Source organism: Cibotium barometz, chromosome 33 (assembly GCF_041138505.1).
Source record: "Cibotium barometz isolate CiBa-2024 chromosome 33, ASM4113850v1, whole genome shotgun sequence".
NCBI classification, from domain to species: domain Eukaryota; kingdom Viridiplantae; phylum Streptophyta; class Polypodiopsida; order Cyatheales; family Cibotiaceae; genus Cibotium; species Cibotium barometz.
The window spans coordinates 9,861,328-9,880,351 of NC_141078.1; the positions used below are offsets into that span (position 1 = coordinate 9,861,328).

Genomic DNA, 19,024 nt, shown 5'->3' on the forward strand with positions numbered 1-19,024 from the left:
GCCTGACTCCCTGCAAAATGTGCAAACACTGTACCAAAAGCACACAAAGTGCTCACAGTTGTTCTCCCAAGCTTTATCTCCCACTGCGGAAGCACAAATGCAACTTTTCTCCCACTTTATGTGATGAAATCACCAAAATCTGGTTGCTGCAGATTTAGGACAGCACCTTAAATGTGTTCTGTTGCCCTTCCAAAGTACTGTACAGCAGTACTAAGTGCTCACCAATGATGTACCAAACCTGTACCGGCAAGTACAACAGCTGAAATTGAACCTTTTCCTCACTCAAATCAGTGTACAGCCATGCCAAAACATGCACAAAGCTGTGCCAAATCTGTACCAATAGGTACAGTAGCAATAAATGCTCTCTTGGCTGTCCAAATGAGTGAAAATCAGACTTTTACAGTCCCGTACACTGCATACAACAGTCCCGAACAGAAATTGGGCAAAAGCCCCTTGACTGCAAGCTGATTTCTGAGGATTCAAGGCATAAATGTCTTGCCTGCTGCTTTGCCAAGCTCAACAAGCATACAATCTTGAAAAGCCCCTTGATTTAAGATCAATTGCTGATCATACATGGTACATTGACGCACATGAAGGCATCCAGAGTCTTCGCGATGCTTCCCCCTGGCCACGTATACATCCAATACATGAAAGCCCCTTGATTTACAGGCACATTAAGTGCTTGTCAGGCATCAACACATTGCCCACTGCGAGTGCCTGCGAGTGCCTGCATGCAAATCAACCAAATCGGCACAAAAGCCCCTTGATTTGCACTGCAATTTGCTGCAATTTTGCCCAAATGTGCGATTTCTCACACCATACAGCATGTATGACTGCTTAATTACACAAATACATCAAAATCCCCAAATTTCGACATCCAATTTCCTGCAAATTGATCCTGATTGTGACCAATGTCACCCAATTTTGCCAATTTCGCTCAAAATTGAGCAATTCAACACCTGTACCTGCTCAATTGATAATTGTACCTGCTCAATTGCAAATCCCAAAAAAAAAATTGAAGCAGAATACCTTGTAATTTCTGATTTTTTTTTGTTGCAAGAAAGGGGGGGTTTGGTGAATTTGGTGCTGCTGCAGAAATCGTGGAGACAAAATGACAGGCCATTTCTGATTGCAGTGGGGTCGTGATGATGCTGCTGTAGTTGCAGTTCGTGTACAGATGGCTGGCCACCCTGCAGCCGTCTAGCTCTTACTCCCTGATGGAGTACTCTTTTGCGAGCGAGTAGCAGGGCTGCAGTCTAGCTGAGCAGCAGCGAGTCCATGGGGGCTTACAAGTACCTTGAGGAGCTATGGGTGAAGAAGCAGTCGGATGTGATGCGCTTCCTGCTGCGCGTGCGCTGCTGGGAGTACAGGCAGCTACCTGGTATTGTTCGCATCACTCGCCCTGACAAAGCTCGCCGCCTCGGCTATAAGGCCAAGCAAGGTTTACCACTTCGCGTCGGGTTCGCGCAGGCCTCCTCGCTACCTTTTGCCACGTATTCGCCAAGCCTGCCTGCGAATGATTCAACGCCCGCCACCTTCGACTTCGCGCTACGGGTGTTTTGTTGACGCCGCCTCCGACCGGTAGCCAGCGCTACACGTCGCCACTTCGCTATCGCTCCCAGCTGCCTTCGCCTGTGTTTCCGCCTGAATTGGACGTGTGCTGCCTACGCTGACACGCCTGCCTTCGCCTTCTTCTCCACCTGCGCCTGGGAGATCTGAGGGCAGCACTGCTTAAGCCAGCTGATAGCTCCTTGTGCTGCTGTGCAAAGCTTCAGGTCACGCAGGTACAGCAATGCACAGGCTTTAGGCTTGTACATCAGCAGAGATGCACAAAGAACGCGAGCAGAGTGTCCTCGGAAAAATGCAAGCTCTAGGGCAAAGGGTGAGGATCAAGACAGCATTGGCTCTGATACCAGTTGAATGGGAGAAGAGAAGAATTAGGGTTAGAGTTCATTCATGTGTGGGAGACATACACAGAGAGAACAAGAGAGAGAGAGAGAGAGAGAGTTGTGGGGATAAGTCAACTCATGGGAATGAGTGTGTGACTCCCCTATCACACATGTATATTGCACTAGTACACATAGTGCACTTAGTACATTAAAAGTACTAAGTGTACTATGTACTATAACTTATGGGCTTGTACACACTATAAGGGTGGGCATAATGCCTTTACCCCAACAGTAGAGAATCGGATCCCACTCAAGCACCTCTTTTTAAAAGAGTGGATTCTAACAAGTACACATATTTGAACTCTTTTCAATCCTTTAGTTTATAAAAGATATAATTTTCCGGCTTCATTATGAGGGACTTATGCTATCGTAACTAGGAGTCACTATCGACTAGGTGATACAACCTACATGTAGAACTAAAGAAATGAGCAAGACGATAAAAAACCTTTGACTTCTTTTTTAACAAGAGAATTAAAAAAGAGGAGATGAAGAGTAAGCAAGTATACAATGTCATCACGTCAAGAAAGAAGGTATGCAAGAGCATCCACACAAAAACCTCTCTCTAACTCGTGCCGAGTAGAAATATGCCACATGTGATGGATGAGCCCCTTGAGTGCTACGAGATAAAACCCTCCATATATTTTCCCATAGCAACAATTATCATCTCATGGATCTTTCTCACTAAATTAACTTACCAAGTATGTCTACAATACGTATCATTACTAAATAAGCATATGTCTATAGAGTGGTCCTTACTTATCATTACTAAATAAGCACCCATAAATATATTCCTAAAAGAATCAAAACACAATAAAACTTGTGGCACTACATAAACACAACCATCCTTTAATTCGTTTAGCTCACAAATCACATTTACTTTGAAGCAAGGTTCAAATAAGTTAGGTTTGCATATGAGCAAGAGCACTGAAAATCCATCTTAAGTTGATGGAAATTCTCAAACCTTTTTCAAGATTCAAACCCAATATTTCCTCTTCAAACCATGGTGAAAAAGATTGGGAGAAATTACTAAGGTTTTAAAAAATGGCCATCAACACACTCTGTGTGCAAGTTAGGGGAAGGAGAACCATAAAGGACAAACAGATGGTAGAGAAGATCTTATCCAATTTACCACTATCACACACCTCTAGATTGAGAAAACAAAGGTAATGGCTTAGAGAATCTTCAATGGGAAGCAAAGGCACAATTCCCTAAAAACTACCAATGGTGTCGATGCCTCATGGTACGTTAAGTTACGTAAACCTAATGGACATTTCCAAGTATTTGTGTAGTACTTAACAAACTCCCTTGAATATGAATAACAATTAAGTTTTTGAACATAAACAAAGTAAGCACAAACCAAACACACCTTTCAATGTAAGGACAATCGCTCCATCATCAAGTTACAAAGCAAGGATCAAATCCACAATCTCACTTTTACACTTTCCATGAAGAGTATAAGTGACTTTTAATTATAGATGTCCAATTGATGACCAATCCCTCTTACCACCTTATTATATTAGTAAGAGAGTTACAAAGAAATCAAATTTAGTGACTAAACTCCTTATTTTGCCACTTAGGCTTCATTTAGCCTAGTGGTTGCACCCTTGCCTTTCTAAGGAGAGGTATAGGGTTTGAATCCAAATCGACCCTTGTCCTTGTTGTATGTATTTGAGTACCCTCTCACATTTTTCATAGTTACTTTCTGCATGCTTTTATTCCTGCTCATGTGAGGGTGTAAGTCCCATGCACAAAATATTCTCTTAGAAAAGGGCTAATCAAAGGAGAGAAAAGAATCAATTGTATATTGTACATAGCTCTACTACATAGGTATGCACTACAATTCAGTAGCATTGGGAAAAAAAAATCATCCAGCAAAGCCATTTTTAGCACCATCATCCTGCATGCTGGATTCCCACGAAAAACGATCTACTGCACAGAGGCAGTACTCCAACTGCCTTGTAAAAGAAGCTCAAGATGCTGATGTGATGACCCTCCTTCAACAAGAGCCCTTTTGGCTGCATCACTCAGCTTGCTTGCCTTCTCTCTCATCTGTCTCCCTTTCTCCCCTTGCATCAACTCTCTCACTTTCTTCTGCACTTCCACACTTGAGACAAGCCCACTACTCTCCTCAGTACCTGCTTCCAAACCCAACCCAATCCCCCATTGATCCTCCACACACCTCCGAGTTAGAAACTGGTCGCCGAGTTGCGGCCATCCGAGCATGGGAACTCCCGTTGCGATGGCCTCGAGTGTGGAGTTCCAGCCGCAATGTGTGAGAAACCCTCCCACGGAAGGGTGAGACAGGATCTGCAATTGGGGCACCCAATGAACTACCACTGCTTGATTCTTCAGTCGGTGCAAGAGGGCGCCCAGTGTGAACTTCCGGGAGTGACCGGACAAATCTGGACGAAATACCCAGAACAAGGGCTGCTGGCTAGCTTCCAAGCCAAGCACAAGCTCTTCAAGCTGCTCATCTGATATAGTTATCACTGTTCCGAATGCGATGTAGAGGACAGATGCTGGAGGGTGAGCTCGGAGCCAGTCGAGGGAGGAGTTCTGAAGTCCGAGGTGCGAGCTGATCTCTGTAACCCCTTGAGAGATGCTGAACAAAGGCGTGTTTATCAAGGGGCCAAGAGTGAGAGGTCGAAACCCTAGGTTTTCTTGCAATGCATCCAATGCAGGAGCCTCCAGCTCATCAAAGGTGTTGATCACCACCCATGCAGGTTCGCCTATTCGTTTGAAAGGCGCCCATCCATACTCCTCGGTTGGAAACGAAGGGTTGTTGCTAAAAACAATGCTGGATATCTCAGAGTGTCGATGAGGGGAGACACCACGAACACACGTGATAAGTGTTGAGTCATCTGCACAGAAGAAATAAAAACAAAGATAAAATTTCAAAAATGGCCTAATACATATTTGTGTGTGTGTATATATATATATGGCACCAAAATGTTTTTTTGCATTTTCATTAAATATATCATGTGAGATTTTCAAGAATAAGAGTGTTTTTCTAAGGTTTCATTTTAATATGTAATGATTAATGCTTGAAAAAGTCAATGAAATGATGACCCCCATTTCCTCTCTATTTAAGGCAATAAAATGATGACCCCCATATTGTTTCTATTTGCATACATTCACCCATGCTAGTGGCATGACTTGTCTTTGACAAGTAGGAGCTAGACACACCATTAAAAAAGGCAACTTTGTCAAGGAAGCATCTTTGCATGCACTTACCTGTCTACCCTTGCCCCTCTCCTTTCTTCTTTTGAATAGAAAGTGGGCTTAATTGTCTACGACGGGCAAGGACTAGGCACAATAGGGCCTAGCCAAAATAGCACATCGGGTTACACAAAGTTGAAACACATAGATGTATGTATATATGTACATACATGTATGTATGCGTATGTGTACATGTAATCCATTGCAGCCATACCTACAACAGGAAGATGTGTGTGTGTGCGCGCACGCGCCTGTGAGTGCATGTGTGCATGTGCATGTCACATACACACATGTAAATATGTGTGTGTGTGTGTGTGTGTGTATGTGTACGCGTGCACGCTTGCATGCGCACACACACACACACACAATTTATGTATGTGAATACCCATGATATCCATATATATTGTTCACACACATACATGTATGTATATATATATTTATGAGTTTATTATATATATACGTGTGTGTGCATGTATGTATATATATGTATATTTATGAGTTTATTATATATGTATGTGTGTGTATGTACGAATGTATATGTATATACATGTATACATGCATATAGCTCCTAGATATATATATATATATATATGCACATATGTAAAGACTTAAGGCTACACATTTTCTAGGTTAAATGTAAATGCCCTTTTTCTAAATGAAGCATAAGAGAGAAAATAGAGAACATACATATACATATACATAGTGCCTTTGTACACATGCTCATAGAGTGGTTCAAGATGTGATTGAAGGTCAACACATTTAGGGAAAGGCCCTTGCACTGCATCAGTGAAAAACAGTACCCTACTCAAAACTTTGAAGTTTTAAAAAAAATTGGTGTTTCCCAGCTTGCCTCAAAATCTAAGAGCTCTTATCTCTTGGGTTTTGGTCGCAAAAGTTACGAAAAACTAAGGATTATTACTTTTATCCGTAAATTAATGAGAATTTATAGCCTATTGGTGCTCCCATGTTCAAGAAGGTGTTTGGGATTAGATTTTTGTTTGAGCACCACATCCCTTACCTAACATATATACAAAAGCACTCTTTTGTCATCATAAAATGTCCTGCCAATGTTATATACATTCATACATGCGTGCATTTATGCACGCATATATATACATATGTCAAACATCACATATACATACACACATATGTGCATGCAATGTGCATACACCCATACATAAATACATACATCATGAATTGTTTCCCATATGTGGTTCTGGGAAAGGCCTTCACACTTCAACTTTGTTGGATAAATCCTACAATTAGTGCATACTAAGACATATACCTAGATGAATCCACGAACATGCCCAAATTCACCTTTTAGGAACGTGCATGTTATATACTCATGGTAGTCAACCCACAAGACTATATAACTATCAACTCCATTATGGATAGTATGGACTAGATACTACGACATCCCCACTAACATCATCAGTGGGGATGTCGTAGTATCTAGTGCATTCTAAGACATATACCTAGATGAATCCACGAACATGCCCAAATTCACCTTTTAGGAACGTGCATGTTATATACTCATGGTAGTCAACCCACAAGACTATATAATTATCAACTCCATTATGGATAGTATGGACTAGATACTACGACATCCCCACTAACATCATCAGTGCCCAATAGTGGGTGTAGAACTCTGTATCAAGATATGCTCTCACACACGCACTCCACACACACATAAGAGCATATATTCACACAAGGGCCTTCGTACTAAGTTTCTGTCAAACCTTCGGAGATGCAGGGCAGACTCAGCCATAATGAAGCCTAGCACTAAGGGAAGTAGCAAATAGAAAGAATTAGTGCAGCAAATAAGTAGTTGATAGGGCAAATGCACCGCTAAAGATAGAAAGAATTAGCACAATATCAACTGGCCGCAACTCGGACGAAAACTTCACAATGTGAAATCTGCATGTCCGCTAATACCGCTAATAGTGCATACTAAGACATAGCATACCAAATATCATTTGCTAGCAGCCTCGATTGTACATGGATGAGTGCAATCCAAGAGATCACATCCCTGGTTATACATTTCAAGCGAAAGACTTAGAGCATCTTGAAAGGCTTCAAAGTGAAGGTTACTACACATGGACAGAGGTCTCGTGCTACATTTGTCCAACTGTACTCTTCAGCAACAACCCACCTCCAACCATCTCATCATGAAGCCATTTCCTTTACCACTATGCTTCCAAAGCCTTTCAAGATGCAAGAAAAGGTCACTGCATGTGGATAGAGGCCTCCTACACTGCATCCGTTCAAAACAATTCAATGCTTACTCATCTTGGCTCTGCTCGGCATATCTTGTGATTAGTGCACTCCAAGAGGCAGCATCTCAAATGGTTCATTGCGTGCTGATTGGCCTTGGTAAACATATTCTTCAATTAGTGCATCCCAAGGGATAACATCCCAAGAAATAAGTCCCCCCAAGCACTTTCAATGTCTCCAATGGGCAAAATGAATGTGTGTAAATACACACTTATATATAAAAATGTCGTCACGTTGGAAGAGAGGCCATAACGCTACATCTGTCCAAAACAGATCAGTGCTTGCTCCTATAAACACAACTTGGCCTTGGTACGTACATCCTGCACTTGAAGACAACCTTGAGAAGAAATCTCCTCAAGCACTTGCAAACAAAAGCACCAAACTTGACATGCATAATCACCTGAACATTGCCATTGCAGACTTGTCTAGCACTCATGCTTGGCCATGAGTGCTGCACTTGGCAAACATATCCAACAGAGCATTACAAAGCAAAAAACTATTCCAATAACCCGTGTCGAGAATCTCATCATGAATTCGTTCCTCCTTATCATTGCTCCTATGCTACCTTGGATTTTAAAATGCAAGGAAATCATTGGAACATCTTTACTCAACTTGGCCCTCTTGGCCAAAAACAGTAAATAATGCACACATCCAAAAGAGAGCTCGTGCTTTCCTGAGAGCACCACACTTGGTACACACATACCACCAGAGCAATGCCAAGAACATCATTTCCAAGCAACCTATGTCTAACAATCACATTACAAATTCATGCCCCCTTGTCAGCCGTGCATACATACCACCAAAGCAGTGCCAAGAACATCATTTCCAAGCAACCTATGTCTAACAGTCACATTACAAATTCGTGCCCCCCTTGTCACCTGTGCATATGTTGCCACAGGCTGCAGGCTTTGAAGATCCAAGCAAACATGATTGCATCTTGAGAGAGGCTATCATACTTGTCTGGTACTTGCAGTGCACGCATTAAGACAGTCTAGTGCTTCCTCACTGTGCAACGCATTTGGCATACCTATTATGCAATTATTATGGCAATTTCGTAATGCAAATGTTTTCTCCTTGTCCACTGCCTCCCGATGGGTAGGAGCTGGCACACGATACACCATTCAAAAGACAACTGTACAAAGAAGGCATTTTGGCATGCAGTCCTCTCTCTCTCTCTCGTAGAAGCACCCCCCATCGTATATGTATATATATGTATGTATATAAGCATGTATACACACACGTGTGTATATATATATATATACACACACACATACATACATATATACATATAAGATAATATGTATGACATAGGTATGTAGATGTGATATGTGCATGTATAAAACAACGTATATATAAACACACGTGAAAAATAAAACATGAAAAATAAAACTTTTTCAATTGAAATTTTGTACATAGGCATAAATTTAATTGTTTGTATGCTTATGTTTGACTAAGCATAAGGACATATAGATTTTCATAACTATCTTTATAGTATGAATAATATATATGTTAAAAAACATAATACTCTCTCTTACTTATATGCTCATGTTGGACAAAGTAATGACATGGAGATTTTTATAACTATCTTTATAATATGAAAAATGTATATTTTAAAAAACATTACTCTCTCTCTCTCTTTCCAAAATTAAGTTTATCACATGAGATGCAAACTACTTTGTCCCAACCTCATAGATATGAATATGAAAATAGGGTCCTGTCAACAGTCGTCCCCCCAGCACATAGGAAACCCAAAATGCTCATATACTTTGAGTAAAACTTTACACAGTTTATCTCATGTTTTCAAAGGTTTAGCTAACTCAAATTCAAGTATTCACTCCACTTGGACAGTGGAAACATTTGTGTCTTAAGCCTTGTGTGTGTGTTTTTGTGCTGGGGGCGGAGGGTAACAAAATCAGCAGAAGCTATGCAGCAAGCACAGCAGCTGTAACACGTGGAAGCTCTGGGTAGTCTTCTTTCAGCCCTAAACACTCTTGGAAACCTTCTGATGCAAAAACGCACCATCTAATGCAAAAACGCAGGTAGAGAGAGAGTAGAGAGAGAGAGAGAGAGAGAGAGAGAAGTGCTGGAAATTCAGTATATACTATGGTACAAAAAGGTACATGTCTGCAGCCCTTGGCTGCCTTCCTGAAAAGGTGGTAAAACAACCAAAATTCTGCCCTAGACTAGGACCCTACTGATCCAAACCCCTAGTGGGCTGAATGACTACAACATAGAGCAAGGGGGGCTATTTATAGCCCTTGGACTACATGGGGAACTGGCCGACTGCTGGTCGGCCAGTTACAAGTTCATAAAAATCCATTTAATGCAGCCCGACTAGATCTGCTTCATGTTCTTGATGCGCCTGCTGCCCACACTCTGCTGACGTCAGCCGACAACTCTTCTGGCAGCCAGCATCCTCTGTCCTGCAGCCGACAGCCCTTTGATCCATGCTTTGCTCCAAGTCCTGCTCCATGTCCATCTTCTACTGGTTCATGGTCTTTATCTGTTTGCCTCTTCTGGATCTAGCCCTGAGAATGTCCATGGCATCTGTGATGCACATGACAGCAGCAAACCCCAAACTCAATGCACATAACTGACGCTACCAAGACAGGCTTTCGAGGCCGACCAGGTCAGATTTTGAACTCTCTTCTCTAAAGGCGTCATGGACTTGAATTTTCTGCAGTCATCAAGTATCTCCCTCAAATCATCTAGTTTATTCTATAGGCCATAGCAGCAATTGACATGCATTGTCACCAGCGACCACTTTTTCTAAGTCATGCGAGAGCTGGAAAAAGCCCGAAATGTATTTGGTATCAAAAAACTTCACTCTCAGGCCCATTTCTGCTAGCACATCATCGCACTTGATCTTGTTCAAGACCTCCTGGTCATGCTTACCAAAAAAGACCTCTCTTGCTATGTACCAATATTTGTAGAACTCGATGGTCCTCTTGCTGGCCCCCAACAATAGTCTCTCTCTCTCTCTCTCTCTTAGAAGCACCCCCCATCGTATATGTATGATGAGAGGTTTAGTAATGTTTTTACCAGCGACGCTAGGGAAGCCATGATGACCGTGGAGATGGGTGTGTGTGGCTGCAGCGCTTGAGGAGCAGGAGGGCGGCATGAAGTTGGTCCTTACTGTCACCTCCAAGTCCTGCAAACTCCCATCCCCAAGTAGCCTCCCCTCGTCAACCTCACATTCAATGGCTACTCTGTAGGATGATAGTAATGTAAGTCCTCCATAGAAACGTTTTAGGCCAGCTCGCCTGCTGCAATCATCAGTTCAGATTCGAGGATGAGGACTGCCGTGCGGTCAATCATAAGTGTGGGCCAATATGGCCGGCTATTAACGGGCGAGCCACCAGAATGCGAGAGCTGGCTGCACCCATGCTGGGGTGGATGAAGAGTTTAACTTTGTTTTTATGTAGAGGATGAAGATTTTAAGTTTCTTTTTATGTAGCTGGAGATCTACCGGTTTTTTCTTTCTATGTAGAGGATGAAGATTTTTTCATTCTGGAAGATGTAATTAATGGGGAAAAAAAAGCATTATAATTAGCTGGAGAAAACTAGTAATTAGCAGCAGGATCTGTACCTGGAGGGGGCTGGAACCCATGGGCCATGAGCAAGTTGGAGGCAAAACTGGCAGCAGACTGGGTCCAGAACGCCAGGCGGGGGATGCCCAGCTTGTGGGCGATGTCCTGTGTGAAAAGGAGGCGAAGATCGGACACCAGGCAGGAGACAGGCGGATCCTCCTGAAGAAGCTGCGCGACGAGGCGCTCCACAGCAGCCTTCATAGCCGGGGAGATGGCGGCCGCCAGTAAATCGAAGGGGCTGTCAAACACTGCGGGAAACCCCTCCTCCAGAGAAATCAGGCGGAGAAGCCCACTGCCTTCCTTTCCCTTCTCTTCTTCTTCATGTCTCTGCAGAAAAGCTTGGATTCGCTCGTGGTTAAACTGTGTGTTAGCAAATGTTACCTTGTAGCCTGCTGAGACGAGTTTTTTGGAAAGCTCCATCAGAGGATGTATGTGGCCTTGGAATGGAAGAGGCAGCACAAGTGCATGCTGCCTGATATCGGCCATTTGATTCAAGCCAGACTTCAGCTAATGGGAGAAGTGTTGTGACATGTATATGGATACAACACACACACACACACACACAGGTGCATACTTTACTAAAAAGGACACAAATGTAAAGAGAGAAATCTCTTTATTATACAAAAAATAGTTAACCCTTTTACTTCAAAAAGTTATTTCTTTATGTCCTTCTTAACATTTCATGAAAATTTGGTCCCAAAAAAAACATTTCATGAAAATTTCAAGTATTTTATTTATGATACTGTCTTTGAGTTGAATATGTCTTTGTTAAGTGTCTTTCAACATTGGATTATACCTATCAATGGTCTTTTGAATACTCTCCTAGACTTGAATATGTATTTGTTATGTGTCTTTCAACATTGGATTCTACCTATAAATAGTTCTGTAAAATTTTGATTTTTATGATTTCTGCCCATTGACTTTTTGATTCTTTGGAGACACCTTCATTATGGAATTTCATATTATAAATAAACGTTTTTACAAGGAGTTTTCTGAAGAGACAAGGATCGTCTCTTCTCTATATCATATCTCTATATTATAAATAAACGTTTCTACAAGGACTTTTGGAAAGAGAGAAGGATAATCTCTTCTCTTTATTATATCTCTATCTCTTCTCTATATTATATAAAGCTAGAAGGTTCAGTGTACTACATGGCAGCTAGGGAGAGATTGATGATTTATAGAATTTGAATTTGAATTTGATAGCCCAACCTCTACCTATCGAATTTTATAGCCCAACTTTTTGGGAAGAGAGAGCATTTAGAACACCTCTCTTCAATCAAAGCCTTTTTGAATTTGAAAAAAGTGGATTCTAATGCTTTCTTTTGGGAGAGGAGGGAGAGGTGATGATTGCCCTAGATTTGAGAGAGAGGTGATTAGATTTGGGGGTGGGGGGGACCCTATGCATCTCCTTCTTTTTTGATTTTTGACATTAACAACTTCTTCTTTGTATGCTTTCACCTTGCGCAAGTTCTCACCTTCTATTATTTTCTTTTGCTTTTAATAACTTCTCCTTTTTTCTTGAACATGTGAGTGTGATGTAGATAGAGAATGTATTTTATAACTTCTTCTTTTTTGCATGTTTTGTAGTTTTGCAGGTTATAGATTTGCATCAACTTTGAATGGTGAGAGCTCAATCAACATATGCTTTTTTCAATGGTTGAACATGTGTATGTGATGTAGAGGGATAATGCATGCTTTTTTAAAACATGTCCACTATATGTTGTTGAAATTATGTGCGTGTATGTGTGTGTGTGTGTGTGTGTGTGTGTGTGAGAGAGAGAGAGAGAGAGAGAGAGAGAGAGAGAGAGTATATGTTTGGGCTCAAAAGAGAGAGAGAGAATGTGTGCTTTTCTAATGGCTAAACTTGTGTGTGGGATATAGAGAGAAAATGCATGCTTTTTTAACCTTTTCTACTATATGTTGTTGAAATTGTGTGTGTGTGTGTGTGTGTGTGTGTGTGTGTGTGTGTGTGTGAGAGAGAGAGAGAGAGAGAGAGAGAAAGAGAAAGTGTACTTTTTTATACTTTTCTACTATATGTTGTTGAAACCATGTGTGTGCGTACGTGCGTGCGCGCTTGCGTGTGTGTGTGTGTGTGTGTGTGAGAGAGAGAGAGAGAGAGAGAGAATGCATGTTGGGCTCAAAAAAGAATGTGTGTTTGCACTTGATGCAATATAGTTTAGGCTATGTATATATATATATATATATATATATATATATATATATATATATATATATATATATATGTATGTATGTATGTATGTATGTATGTATGTATGTATGTCTTTTAGGCTATATACATATTTTAGTCTAGGTATCTATTAAATTATATAAATATCTATCTATCTATCTATTTAGGCTACACACACACACACATACACATTAGGTTATAAATATCTTAGGCTATATGTATTTTAGTATAGTAGCCTAAGATATTTATAACCTAATGTGTGTGTGGCCTAATAGATATATAGCCTAATATATCTATTAGGCTTTACACACATATAATAATATATATATGTATGTGTGTATGTATATATATATACACACACATATTACGCTACACACATATTGTTGAAATATACAAGTGAATAGGGTGTGTGCGGGAACAAGCCCTTGGTTAGAGGGTGTAAAAGAGAATCTGTAAATGTGAGAGAACCTGTGAAAAGGTGAGAAGAATCTACTGGGAGAGAATAAAGGGTAGCATGAGAAGATTTAGGAAGTGTGGAGATATTCTAGGAGAGGTGGAGAGAATCAAGCGCAAAAGAGGTGGAGTGAATCAAGGAGAAATCAGTGGGATTAGATGCTTGGATGTAAACTCTATAAATTGAGGCATTGGCCTAATGAGAATTTGCTGGTTTTTTATTATCCATGCCTACATTAAGCTATTTGTTAATTGCTCCCATCTAATCACTTTGTTAATGATGTTGATTCTAGTATTTGATCCACCATAGCTCATCACATTGCTGTAATTTTAACATGGCATCAGAGCCAAGCCTAGAATCCATCAACTTGTGAGCCCATTATCTTGCTAATTACTTTGCTAATTAGGATTAGTAGCTAATTATAATTTTTCCCTCTTTTTTCAACTAGTCTCTGCACCCCCAGCCAATGGAGGAGCTCCCTCTCCTTGCATACTTAAAACCAAACCCTTCTAGCCCAACATAGCCAGCATCTCCATGATCCAGCACATCAAGAAAGAAGCACAAATCGCCAACGCCAACTGCAGAAATCGCGATTTTCTCAGGCGCCTGTTTCTAGGAGAAAAACTGAGATCTTCACCTCCACAAATCAAATGGGTCTAATTCCTCTTAGCCCCAAGTGTTTTCAAGCATGCTCTACAAGCTGGTGAAGTCAGAATTTGATTTGATCAAGTCTACAGTGAGATCCAAGCTCTTCATCAAATCTGCCAGCAGGTGACTTTGGTAAAACAGAGATTAAGCATTCAATGTTATGAATGCTATATGCATTATGTATTGGGCACATTACATCAGTGTAAAAATGGGATCAGACACTGCCCTTGTCCAGAATAAGGATAAAACATTCAAACATGTTTCTCACATAGAGCAAGAAGACCTGATGGACAAGCTCATGGCCCCAGCAATGAAAGAAGAAGAACATCTCTTTCCAAGAGGAATATCCACACCAAGAAGATCTAGAGGAAGCATTGAAGGAAGACATGGACACGTGAAGAGAAGCTGCCACAAGAAGACTGAAAGAAGAAGAAGACACGGACGCGTGAAGAGAAGCTGCCACGACAAGAAGATTGAAGACAAGAGAAGATGTGAGACTCCAAAGAGTGAGGAGCCATGTGAAAATCTCAGAGAGAGAGAGAGAGAGAGAGAGAGAGAGAGAGAGAGAGAGAGAGAGAGAGAGAGATACCCCACAACCCAATGTAACCTGTCCCAACAAAGTAAAACCACCTCTGAGCCATGAGATGTATGTGTGAGCACTTTAGTCACGGTCGCGGGCACTTGTAGTAAGCCTTGGACACATAGAGAGAGAGTGTGTCAAGGACTATGAGTTTAGGGACTTGAGGCACTGGTCACGGGCTATCAAGTAAGAGAGAAACTTGGTACAGGGTCCAGGTGTGCTAAGTTAACTTGAGGGGAGGCGTGCTAGGCACTGGTCCTCGCGGACTATCAAGTAAGAGGGAAACTTGGTATAGGGTCCAAGTGTGCTAGGAGTATTCACTTGAGGGGAGGTGTTGAAATATACAAGTGAATAGGGTGTGTGCGAGAACAAGCCCTTGGTTAGAGGCTGTAAAAGAGAATCTGTAAATGTGAGAGAACCTGTGAAAAGGTGAGAAGAATCTACTGGGAGAGAATAAAGGGTAGCATGAGAAGATTTAGGAAGTGTGGAGATATTCTGGGAGAGGTGGAGAGAATCAAGCGCAAAAGAGGTGGAGTGAATCAAGGAGAAATCAATGGGATTAGATGCTTGGATGTAAACTCTATAAATTGAGGCATTGGCCTAATGAGAATTTGCTGGTTTTTTATTATCCATGCCTACATTAAGCTATTTGTTAATTGCTCACTAATTATCATCTAATCACTTTGTTAATGATGTTGATTCTAGTATTTGATCCACCATAGCTCATCACATTGCTGTAATTTTAACACTATATATCTATTAGCCTTTAGGATGTATATATATACTAAAATACATATGCCTAAGATATTTATAACCTAATATATGTGTGTACATGTGTGCGTGTGTGTGTGGCTACATACACACACGCACACACACACACACACACATATATATATATATATATATTTACATCTTAAAGCCTAATAGATATATGGCCTAATATATATGTGTATATATATATATACATATATATATATATATATACATCCTAAAGCCAAATAGATATATGGCCTAATATATATGTGTACATACATACATACATACATACATACATACATATATATATATATATATATATATATATATATATATATATATATATATATATCTTTTAGGCTACATACATACATACATATACATATATATATATATAGCCTGAACATACATATATCTTTAGGCTATATATATCTTCAATCTATATATATTTGCTATATATCACACACACACACAGACTAAAAATCTATTAGGATATACGTATTTGTGTGTGTGTGTGTGTGTGGTATATATATATATATATATATATATATATATATATATATATATATACATATATATATATATATATATATATATATATAGACATATATAGACATATATATATTAGGGTTTATATATGTTTTAGGTTATATATATATATATATGTGTGTGTGATATATATATATATATATATATATATATATATATATGAGGCTATATATATTTGTGTGTATGTATGTGTGTGTGTATCTTTAGGCCATATATATTTTAGGCCACACACATGTACACACACATATATGGCTAAAAATCTTTTAGGCTATATGTATTTTGCTAGGTATAGCTATATATATTTTAGGCCACACACACGTACACACATATATATGGTTGAAAATCTATTAGGTTATATGTATTTTGCTATATATATTTTAGGCCACACATTATAACAAAGTAAAAAGGGGCTTAAATCAATTTGGGCCCAAGGCCAAGGGATGTAGAATGTGAAAGGGGCCAAGGGTTAGAACTAGGGTTGTGCATGCCCATGGATACTTTTAAGTGTAGTGTGAAAGGGTATCCTAGTATATAAAGCAATAAGGGCCCTAGTCTCTTGTTAATCAAGATAATCACTTAGATAATGAGAATTTACTCTTTTCTTCCCTTAACCTAGACTAATCCTTGTTAATCTTTGTTAACACATATTTTCTAGGCTAATAGGCTAGTGAGGCTAATCTACTTTGTTTTAGTGGTATCAAAGCGTAGCCTTTGATACATTTCTCATTAATTTTTTAATTAGTCACTAATCTAAAATTAATTTCTATAAATTCCCTAATCTTGGCAAGAAATTCTTGAGAAATCTATTTTTTGGGAGTTTTCTTGGTCATCTTGGGAGAAAATCTGGCCATATTTGATAAGTTTGAGTTTATCTTTGGCAGTTTCTTGATTTCCCCTAATTCCTATAATTTTCATGCATCGTTTTGAGCCTATTTCTGCAAACCCTAGCTTCTATGGGTGAGTATATCTTGCAAGGAGCTTCTGTTGGTCATATTTTATGGCATTTTTGAGCTTTTCTATCACTTCCAGTCTTGTAATGATGATTCTTTTCATGCCCAAACTTCACATAGAGCTGGCGAGACGAGGGAGGGACTGAGATTTGTTATCTACATGCCTAATGGAAGCTAATGGAATGCATAAGGTGTTTAGCTATGTTACAAATGGTCCTTCAAAGGCTTTAAACACTTAATATTCTTCCTCCTTGCAAGCCATGAACCCAATGGTGAGTTCTTCATTTCTTATGGGTTGATTTTACATGCTTTTCCATGCTTTTGTACCAAGAAAGCAAGAAATTGGCATTTTCATTGGCAATAAGCTTGACTTTTCACCATATTAGCAACATTGGACACATTCTTGATCCCTTTTGATTAAAGAATCACCATAATGAAGCTTTCATGGTGTTTCTTGATGTATTAGGGGCTTTTTTCCATACCCATACATTCCTATGATGCTTTGCACTTGAGTTTACATCAAATTGGTGACTCTTTTGGCAATAATGGCTTCACATGGGCATGATTGATTGCATTTTAGTGAATTTAGGAGTGATTATGGCCCATTTCATGCATAATGGTGATTATGGCCCATTTCATGCATAATGGTGTATGTGGGATATGCTATGACTTATATGGATGGCTTTCATGTGTTTCCTTGAGCCTTTGGTGAAAGATTTAGTATCGGATACATTATAAATCTTATGCTTATGAGTTGTGATGATTTGACATGCATCTATAAGTGCCATTTGTAAGTGATCTACACTCTCATCCATTTCTAAGCTTTCATTTGATTCTTGCATAAGGAGAAAGCTAGATACGTTGTGAGGGTATGTTGGCATATGGTGGAGAGGCCAAGGAGAGAGTCTTCTTGAATTTATATACGAGTGCCATGGGACAATGAATAGATAGCAGACTAGGTATAATGGTAGTGAAGACTTGGCCAAAACTCTTGCCCTTGGATATTAAACTTGGATAAGAGGGTTGGAAGAGCTTGAATCGGGAGATCAACAAGCTTCAATGTGCTCCATCAACATAAATCAAGTGGTATTACATTGGTACAATGGGAAAAATGGATATGTAAGCTTTGATTGGGATTTTGACTTGATTTTTCCATTGAGATTTGGTTGCAAAAACAAAGGAGGTTATGGAAAAACTTTGCTAGAATCTCAGAAGAACATTGGATTGATGCATGCTTGAGCAATTGCTTGTTGCCCTATTAATCAAAGGGATGCCTATGCACATGTGTCAAAGACAATGGAGTGCTTTGGTGGGGTGATGAGGGTTTTGGTAGTTTTGACAGTTTTTTCAGCACACAAATCCTAATTCAGTTAGAAAGGGTTCGGGCTGATTTGAATTTGAGCATAGGTTTGTGGTTCCCACTCTATATCAAGCCCCCTAACTTCGCCATTGGGACAACCGTGTAATTGTCTACATCAAATTTTATATTAGCAAATTTTAAATAGATTTTGAGCCGTCTGAACTAAAGCAAAATTAGAACCATAGTTGGATAGAATTCTCTTAAGGCTCTCCACTACAGAGCTTAAGAACTCCAAATTTAGACTCCGTTTTTATGATCAAAAGGGGAAGATTCTCACCAATTGACTTTCTATAAAAGTCAAACAGAGAGTGCTTTTGCATTGACCAAGGTCATAGTTCACATATGTGGATTCTACACTCCATTACCTCTCCATAGAGCTAAGGAGCACACAAATCAGAGTTCGAGAGCACATCTAACTAGAAATTAGTCATTTTCATGATGGGATCAAAGTCAAAGTCCAAAAACACTTACGAAGAGGTTGTTGAGAATGATGGTGGCACATCA

General features: G+C 39.8%; 1 protein-coding gene across 1 annotated transcript; it reads right to left on the bottom strand.

Moving 5' to 3' along the window:
• Window positions 1-3,397: 3,397 nt before the first annotated feature.
• Window positions 3,398-11,601, bottom strand: LOC147619275 (UDP-glycosyltransferase 85A1-like). The gene is made up of 2 exons (XM_086772936.1): window positions 11,032-11,601; window positions 3,398-4,810 (listed from the first exon to the last, which is right to left on the bottom strand). Exons 1-2 carry the CDS (start codon window positions 11,516-11,518, stop codon window positions 3,876-3,878), a joined length of 1,422 nt encoding a protein of 473 aa, XP_086629062.1. The 5' UTR covers window positions 11,519-11,601; the 3' UTR covers window positions 3,398-3,875.
• Window positions 11,602-19,024: the final 7,423 nt, after the last annotated feature.

Excerpts from the sequence above, each read along its gene's own strand:
- LOC147619275 (XM_086772936.1), bottom strand. The coding sequence starts at position 11,518 with ATGGCCGATATCAGGCAGCATGCACTTGTGCTGCCTCTTCCATTCCAA. Across the intron at positions 4,811-11,031 it reads TGGGTTCCAGCCCCCTCCAG|ATGACTCAACACTTATCACG; the intron begins GTACAGATCCTG and ends TCTTCTGTGCAG.